This window comes from Nicotiana tabacum, chromosome 4 (assembly GCF_000715075.1).
Source record: "Nicotiana tabacum cultivar K326 chromosome 4, ASM71507v2, whole genome shotgun sequence".
In the NCBI taxonomy this organism is placed as follows: Eukaryota; Viridiplantae; Streptophyta; class Magnoliopsida; order Solanales; family Solanaceae; genus Nicotiana; species Nicotiana tabacum.
This window is the reverse complement of record NC_134083.1, coordinates 92,253,779-92,263,180: the sequence shown is the minus strand read 5'-3', so window position 1 is coordinate 92,263,180 and position 9,402 is coordinate 92,253,779. Positions and strand designations below refer to the sequence as shown.

At 39.0% G+C, this 9,402-nt stretch overlaps 1 protein-coding gene across 1 annotated transcript; it reads right to left on the bottom strand.

Moving 5' to 3' along the window:
* Positions 1–7,214: 7,214 nt before the first annotated feature.
* LOC107776495 (uncharacterized) lies at positions 7,215–8,498 on the bottom strand. Its single transcript, XM_016596397.2, has one exon. The coding sequence runs from the start codon at positions 8,435–8,437 to the stop codon at positions 7,478–7,480; it is 960 nt and encodes a 319-aa protein (XP_016451883.1). The 5' UTR covers positions 8,438–8,498; the 3' UTR covers positions 7,215–7,477.
* Positions 8,499–9,402: the final 904 nt, after the last annotated feature.

Sequence of the window (9,402 nt, the reverse complement as noted above, 5' to 3'; positions counted from 1 at the left end):
AAGTGTTTACAGAGATGTTTATAAATAGAAAGGGAACAGTTAATACTTCGATAGATGCAGCGGCAAGTGAGGGGACTCGTAATATTCCACTAGCAAATGAGGGTCAGACATAGGCACAAAGTGAGATACCCTCTCAGGTATCCCGACCCCACCAGTACCATAAGAGATCTGAGGAGCTCCAATACAACCAACACCACCATCTAGTTCATTTAAGTAGGATCCAAAGGATGCAGTATGATTGTTGACTCAGATAGTAGTCGCATAGGCATAGTGCTAAATGGGGGCACCTCCCAATGTTACACTTCCAGATAGATCGACCAGTTCGAGGGTGCAAGAATTCATTAACCTATGTCCGCCAGAGTTTACAAGGCCAAACCCAAAGGAGAACCCACAAAATTTTATTGACAAACTCCATAGGACCTTTAGAGTCATGCATGTTACAGAGATAGAGGCGGTAGAGTTACCATCTTATAGGCTAAGGGATGTAGATGATTTCTAGTACAATACTTAGGAGCAGTATGGGAGGAGTTCATTAAGGCCTTATTAGATCATTATGTGCCATTAGAGATTCGATAGTATAGAGTTGAGCATTTTCTGGCCATTAGGCAGGGGAATATGAGCGTACGAGATTATACTCTTAGGTTTGACTCATTATCCAGGTATGCCCCGACAATAGTGGCCTCAATGAGGGATAGAGTTCACCGGTTTGTATGTAGTTTAGAGTCGAATTTGGTGAAAGGTTGCACTATAGCATCCTTGAACTCGGAGATGGATATCTCCAAAATTCAGGCATTCACCTAGAGATGGATATCTCCAAAATTCAGGCCTTCGCCCAGATATTAGAAGAGTGTGAGCAACAACGTCACTTTGATTAGGATAGAGATAGCGGGCAGAATAAGAGGGCTAGATTAGACAGTGGTTACAGAGGATCTCAGAATGGTAGCGAGCAGCAGCCCTACAGGCAGTTAACCAGGTATCACAGGGACCAGTGTATGACTAGAGTTTTCTGGAAGGCACGAGTCAGAGTTCATGAGTGTTAGAGTCACAGTCTCAGGGGGACATGAGTCAGATGGGGCCACCTCGGCCTCATTGTAGCCAGTGTGAGAGGGCATATTTTGGGGTGTGCTATCAGGGTTTGGACATTTGTTAATGGTGCGGTATTCCCGATCACAGGATGTAGGAGTATTTCCACAGGTAGAGGATCGGGGGTGATGTGGATTCAGCTATAGCAACATCATCATCAGCGGCACCTCCTCCCGATGCCGGGATAGAAAAAGGAACATATTGAGCGAGAATGGCGAACAAGGTCATATGTATGCCTTAGAGAACTAATAGGGTCACGAGTCATCGTACGACGACGATAAGGATAAGTTATCCATTCTTTTCTCATTATAGTATAGCATAATGATATCTCTAAGGTATTTGGTTGTTATGGTTTCCGAATTATGGTATTATCTTGACGAGTTAAGTTTTGGAAGATCATTTAGGACTAAAGAGTTTTATGTAGGATGAATCATAAGTAATAGTTTAACACCGTTCCCGACTCAAGGAAGTCGAGCCAATATAGTTATTTTATGTTTCATGAGAGTACGAATAAATAAGTTGGACGAACTAGAAGTGTATTGTTCCTGTATAGATCTCTACCAGTCACATATTGTTAGTGTTCCCTTAACCAGAGATGTCATAAGCGTAAGATAAGTTACAACTAAGCATTTTAGTATTCTTAAACTTAGTCTTCCTCGAAGCCTACATTCCTCTTTTCATCAAGTGAATCATAAAATTGGCTTTTGGCCTCCCAAATTCGTGTGCATTTGTTTGTCATCGCCTATGTCTTTGTGTGTGTGTGTGTGTGTGTGTGTGTGTGTATGTTTATCAAGCTCAAGCATGACTTAGTGCTTATTTCTTGGTAGAACTGAAACCTTGGGTCGCATAGAGGCTTTCAAGGTTGTCCACACGCTACCTAATTGAGTTAGGCTCGTGACATGTGGTATCAGAGCAAGGCAACGAGCATGGAAAACAAAAGATATAATACTGTTCAAGGCAACGTTCGTAGGAGATATGAGTCACCTATAAGAATGCAAAAGCAGAAGAAGAGAGGAATGAACAAGGCACGAGATCATGCGATTGGCGCAGCAAGTGATGGTCTGACTTATGAGCCACCACCACACGAGGTTAGCCATGGCGAAGAAGGTGATAGTTCTGCTTCAGGTCGTTTGGACGAACGAGTAGATCTCACTGAGGTTGTTTTAGCTGCTTTCAAACTGGTGTCTAGAAGTGGTTGAACGAAACTTCAACTCGCTTGACTTTACTGCTCTATAAGAGCATAGAGACGTCAAGGAGGCGATAGCTAATCTTACTGATGAGCACAAGGAGGGACTAACCAGCCTTGAGCTCAAGCTGACCGAGGCTTTGTCTGCGTTGAACGGGGAAGTTGATTCCCTAAAGCAACAACTAGAGACAGAAAAACTCGCTTGTTGACACTGGTCTAATGACGGTGCGTGATATCAAGATTGAGGCCCCTAAACCTGAAGAGTTAAAGGGTGAGAGGAGCGCTCAAGACGTTGATAACTTCATTGGGAAGATGGAAGACTACTTTGAGCATGTCAACATCGTTAATAAGGCTGCCAAGATCCCAGTGACAACCATGTACTTAGCTAACACCTCCAAATTGTGGTGGCGGAGGAAGAAGCCAGACATGGAGAAGGGCATTTGTGCCATCAAAGACTGGGAGCAGTTAAGTCCGAGCTGAAGCGCCAGTTGTACCCACAAAATATTGTCAATGAGGCTCGGCTGAAGTTGAGAGAGCTCAAACAAAACAACTTCAATTCGTAAGTACGCGATGAATTCACTAAACTTATTCTCTAGATTCAGAGCTTGACAAGTGATGAATTATTGTTCTATTTCATGGAATGCCTTTAAAACTGGGCCAAACAAGAGTTGCAGTAGAGTCAAGTCAAACGCGTAGATGAGGCCATTGATGTGGTCGAGTCCTTGAATTATTTTCGGATGGAGTCCACTAAGGCGAATGACATCAAGAACAAGCCCACTAAAGGAGGTGGAGACCGTGAATATCGTGACAAAGGCAAGCAGGTTGCTGCCAAAGGTCGTGATTCCAAGAAGGAGAAGGCAGTCAATCTTCTCATTGGCGTGACACGTATAATGAGAGGGAGAAGGCAATCGAAGCCTGTAATGGTTACTTTCTTTGCAAAAATCCTAGTCATCATTACAAGGATTGTCCTTCTTTGGGCAAACAATCAATTAATTGCAATAGAATGGAAGCAAGCACAAATTGATGTGCAAGTTAGTGCATAAGCCACTGGAGCCGCTCAAGAGAGGCGGGATGTTTCTCAACTTGGCAACATGATGCTTGGTGCTTTGATGACCAAAAAACCTACTTTGAAGCAGGTTGCTTAAGAGAAGCCTGGCCTTGCTCAAATGAGTCATATATTACTTGGTGCCTTGACAAGCAGGGAGTCTAGATTGAGGGAGAAAGAGCCACTATTCATAGATACAAATTTGAACAGACAGCATGTTCATATCATGGTGGACATTGGTGCAACACACTACTTAGTTGGCTTGATATTGAAAATATTAATGACTTTATGTTTGGTGGTAAAACTTGTTTCTAAATGCTAAGCAATAAGTATTTTTCTGAATTTATAGAATTGTTAAATTTTAGTGTTAATATTATGTGGCAAATTTGGAAAAATATGCTTGGTGCTTTAACGGGGAAATGTTAGAACCAACTGGTCTTGTTTCTAAAGTCTTTTTTAGTATGAAGAATATAAAGATATATTAACTAATTGCCTCGCTACTTAGTCTTCAACTTGAAATCATCTTGTGCCTAAACTAACAAATTTTCAAGATAGTACTTTATTGTTTATAGATGTAGGATTACGGTGTAATGATAGAAAGGCGAGTACTAGTATCGCGACTTTGAATAGCCTTGGGAAACTGTTTCATGTCCATGGATCCCCAATTCAATATGTTGGAAAAAACATGACTGCTGAAGCGATTGCTATAAGAAAGGCTCTTGAATGTGCTATTAGTCATGGATAGAAAAATGTGACGATTTTATCTAGTGGCCTGCTAAGAATGTTGTTGATGTGATCCAAAAACAAGTTGATGCTTCATTGGATATAAAAGTGATGTATGAAGACATTTGGAAGCTATTCAACATGCTTGATCATGTGGAGTTTCTATATATTCCTACGAGTTTGAGCATAGTAGCCCATAGTTTAGCTAGATTTTTTATTTTTATTTTTTTGAAAGACATCTCCTAGGAAAAGTTTTTTCAAGTTGGATTGTCCAAAATGCGAGGAGTACATTTGAATTTTGTTGTTCATCGATGCAGTAATATAAAGTTCCTCATGTCGGTGGGGAAAAAACTTGGATTACTTCGGCCAATTCCATGGGTATTCCACTAGTGAGTGTTGGTAATCAAAATCAACCATGTATATATTGTATAAAGAATCAGCTTTAAGAGCCATTTACATGAAAGAGACGATCTTGGAAATTTTTAAAAAAATATATCCCGTCATTTCATTTTATATGATAATTTTTTACTGTAAATGAATTTTAATAAAGGAAAAAGACTTTTGGCACGTATGCTAAAAATTATTGCGCATGTTCCATTTTATGTAACACTATTTTTTCAGAAAGAGCGACAACTTTCTATATTTGGAAACAATGTAACCTTAAACTTCTCATTTTATCATTAATGGCGTAATTATATCGCCACAATTGTTATGACATGTTTAAGACCACAAATTCCAAAAGTCTTTATTTCTTAAATCCGGTAACGGTCAAACAGGTTCATATTAAATGAAATGGAGGGAGTATAACATTTACCAAAAATATCCCCAAAATTTTGTGACTTTAAGCATGTTATTCCTATAAAAGACAATCATTATAGAAATAAAGAATTAAAAGAGTTTTCAAATATATAAATGTGTCTTCTTTTGTTAAAAGAACTAAAAAAGGAAGTATCAATGGGATGCATGGAGCACTCAATTCTGTCATAACCCAGAAATAGGAAAAAGAACCGCAAACCCAGCTCAAAATCTTAAGGAATTAGAACCATAAACTCTAATTTAGAAAACTACACACTCCCAACAATCAGCAGTAGCAGTCTGACCGCATACAACACTTCAACAATTACTATGATAAGTCACATCTTTAGGATATCCAATTTCTGGATCTACAAGACGTCAAATCTTGGGTTAGACTAGCCATAGAGCAATGATTTAGATTATATCAACACACTGAGGGAAAAGTACTAATTTCCAAAACGCAATGTTAAGGGGAAAAAACGCAAATAGAAATCCACAACAATAAACAGCCTCCATTTGATAAGCCTCTAACACTATGTAAAGTTTCAAGTAACTTCTCATCATCTCTCCAGGTTTTCTCTTTCCATTTAATGCATTGTTTAATGATAAATGATTAGGAGCTTGGGTTAATGAGTTGTACTGCATCTTCTGTAAGCTGCAGAACAAGTGAACTCGCTTTGCATGTTTATCGGGGAATGTTCTTACTTATTCCTAAGAAGATCTATTCTTGACTTTGAAGTTTCTTCCTCACAGGGAACCAGCATATGCAACACGCAATCACAGGGAGCACTAGGGCCTCAATCGGCCTTTGAAAGAATATGAAAAGTGAAGATATCTTTTGAGGTGGCAAGCTTTGATTGGTTAGTAGCAAAAGGAAGCATGCTTGACTCGTGATAAGCCGTGTTCTAAATGTTTTTTGTGTGATAAAGATTTAGAAAGCATAAATCATCTTTTTCTGCATTGTGAAATTACTTATCAGCTTTGGGAACTTAAATCTCAACATGAATGGAATGAAGTGGGTTATGCCAAAGAGTACAAAAGAGATGTTGGAATGTTGGAGCAATACTGGAGACACTGCTAGACAGAAAAACTGGCGGCAAATGTACCTACTTGTGTATGGTGGACACTCAGGAAAGTGTGGAAGGAAAGAAACACTAGATGATTCGAAGGAACTTTTAATTCTATACAGAAAGTCAAGATGAACTGCATCTTGATACTTTATTTTTGGTGTAAAGAAGAATTCTTAGATAATGTTGAATCTTTGGTAGATCTCATAAGATCCTTGTAAGAAGAACAGGAGAACCTTTTGCGTTTTGTACTGTAAATATAGTTTAAGTATAAACTTTGTGCTGCTGATATAAAATTATAGTTACCTATCTCAAAAAAAAAAGGGTTTCTTCCATTCCCCAAACAAGAGATCATGGATGGTCCTTATTCCGTAAATCCTTGCATTAACCATAAACCACTCTAAATTAATTAAAAACAAAAACTAAAGTTAAAAAGGGTGTAGCGTGGAATGCAGAATAAGAACTTCCAAATGACACAGAACCTACTAGTCAATGGCAACACAGCTAAGTAAATAACTAACTCATGGAATCTCAAATTAAAAAGCATTTAATCCTTTGAAGGTCTTTGATCCTTATGTAGTAAACCCTACCATTAACCTCTCAAAAACCAACTAAAGTTTAAAGTTTAGAGTGGCAGACCGGCAGGCGAATATCGAACCTTACACCTAGTAGTAAATAGCAATACAAACTTAGATGACCGCTAAACTCATATACTCAACCAATAAGATATCAACTTAAACATCATTATTCCTTTGAAGCACAAAGGCGAATTGTAAAACACACAGTATTTCATATTATTACTGAACATACAATTAACTTCATGTACACATTTCCACATAAGACAAGTGGAAGGAAAACTCCAAATAGCTTATATCTAGGATGGATACAAGACAATATCATCACAACTAAGAACAAGAAGAAATAATAAGATATGTCAGACACAGCACTAAGCAAACAGCTCAAATTTTTTATTTTTGCCTATTCAACAAGAAATTAATAGTTTTGCACTCCCTGGTTCATTTAAAGTGTGTATCCTGAACTCCTAAAGCTTAAAGCACCAAAGTTAATTTACTTCGAGATGCAATCCAGCCTAGTTACAGTAACTCTACAGTTAAAGATTGACAAACTCCAAATATTCTTTTTTATAATGAATTTATCAGGAAAAAATATTCATGTTTCCCACAAAAATTCATGTTGCTTGAACACATGGTTCTTCAAATGTAATCAGGTCCAACAAGTACAAACAAAGTTCAGAGAATAAACTGAAACACAACCAAACAAGCCATGAATCAAACTATTACGAGGACATCCAGAGTTGGGGTAATTTCAGAAGTAAATTTATTCTTTAATAGAATTTCATATATACCAGTAGAGTACTTCATAGAAGAAACTCCGAGGACCCAACAACCCTAAGCAGCTGAGAATTAACATAATTCATCTCCAAACCATCATTAAGACCGAGGAATTCATTGAAAATGAACAAGCTTTATATACAAATACACCATTAAACAGTAAAACAACACAAAGATTACCCATTAGTTGTAGAACCTCATCCAGTAAGTAACATCAGCAACATCATCAATATTCAACACTGTAATTGCTGTAATCATCCCTGGAGGCTATGTTGTTTTCAACTCTCCCAGCAATCTTGTCTTCCTCGTACTTGAACCCTTCCCCCAATGCCAATCCTCCGAGCGCACCAGCCGCTGCTCCAACTGCCAATCCGGTGCCCATTCCCATCTTTCCACTACGCTTCTGATCATAATTAGGAGGATAATCAGCAGGAGCGCTCGGCCTCGACCCCAGCCCCCCACCATAGCTAGATTGCCGCTCAATGAATGGTCGAGGAGGAGGTGGTGGTGGCTGAGAGTAGTACCCAGGGTAGTAACTGGAGTACGGATCAGAGTAGCCGCCGTAAGGATACAAATGCGCCGGAGGAGGCGGTGGAGATGGAGAAGCAGGTGGCGGTGGTGCCACTACAGGCAGCGGAGGAGGAGGAGGGTGTGAGGAGTACGGAGAAGGAGAATATGATCTATAGGAAGGCGGCGGCGGAGGGGCAGTAGAGTAATAATAGCTAGATGGAGGGGGTATCTGGTAATCCTGGGGAGTTGGAGATTCACGAATAGCAATCTTCAGTCGGATCTTACCGTGAGGACGACCCGAGGGTCGTCGGAGCTCAAAAGGTCTGATTTTGTTCGGATCATCCAAGTTAACAAGGTCCTTCAACGGAATCCTAAGTGTACCGACTAAAGGTTTGGGAGTTTCTGAGGGTTTGGAATGGAATACCTCGAGAGTGAGGACAGTATCGTGAGGAGATTGAGGAAGATGGAGGACGAACCGCTCGTTCCAAACGGGTCGAGTATTGCCGGAATCATCGGCTTGAGTGGCTCGCCGGTTGTCCGGGTCAACCCAAAAGATGACATAGGGCTTGAGATCGCCGTGATGCCAATTGACATTTTTCAGGTGCTTGGCGGAGACGATGGTGATCTCGAGATCGTAGGGTTTCGATGGAGGGCGAGAAGAAGAACCAGTTGCCATGGTTGATTTTAGGAAAATCGATGGTAACGTACGCCGCGTATGGGGAGTAGGGTGGAGGGGAGAGTATTTATATGGATTGGAGTAAAGTGGATTTGTTAATTGTGATGTGGAGCCCCACTAGCCACTAAGATATTTTAATTTGGTATTAATACTAAATAGTGCGGCTGCGGCGTTACCTACTTTTCAATCCTGGCAAGTTAAGGAACATGAAATTTAAGTAATGTTGTTTAAATGCTAAAAAATATTATTATATTAACATAAAACGTGAATTTTAAATAATTGGACATCGTCATCTGAACCTGCAAAAATGATCAATTTAGTCATGTTAGTTAGATAATATTATTATATACTTATAGTTATTTTACCTAAGTCTTCTTTGTAGACGACATGAGTACACTACTAAAAAAAGAGGAAAAAATATATTAAGTGGAATTAATCTTTATTCCTCTTTGTAAATAACTCAACTCTCAACTAAGTGCATCATTTAATATATTTAGAACATGGGTGCCAACAGTTAATATTATGTCAATTTTAGAAAATATGTACATAAAATATCTAATTTTATGAAAAGACCATGGGTTCACGTGCCTCATAATATCCCCTGTAAATATGCCCCTGGTTACCTTACCTAAGTCTTCTTTGTAGACGATGTTCTTTATGTATGTTCCATTTTGACGTTTTGTTTGCTCCATCGTGACCAAAACTTTTGTTGTGGATATTGATATTTCTCTTTAAAGTGCAGTATATAATTATCTATACGAGAAAATATGTTGCAGCAGATACAGTTTAACATTTGGAACTGTTTGCCCTTGTACTTTATTTGTTGTCATTGCAAAACACAAGCATAATGCAAATTATTTTTCGATAAATTTGAAAGGATATCCTTCATTTTTCGGAGGCGAAAGTTGAATTCTGGGGATGAATGCATGCTTGAAAGTACATTGACTCATTGTTATTTTTGCATG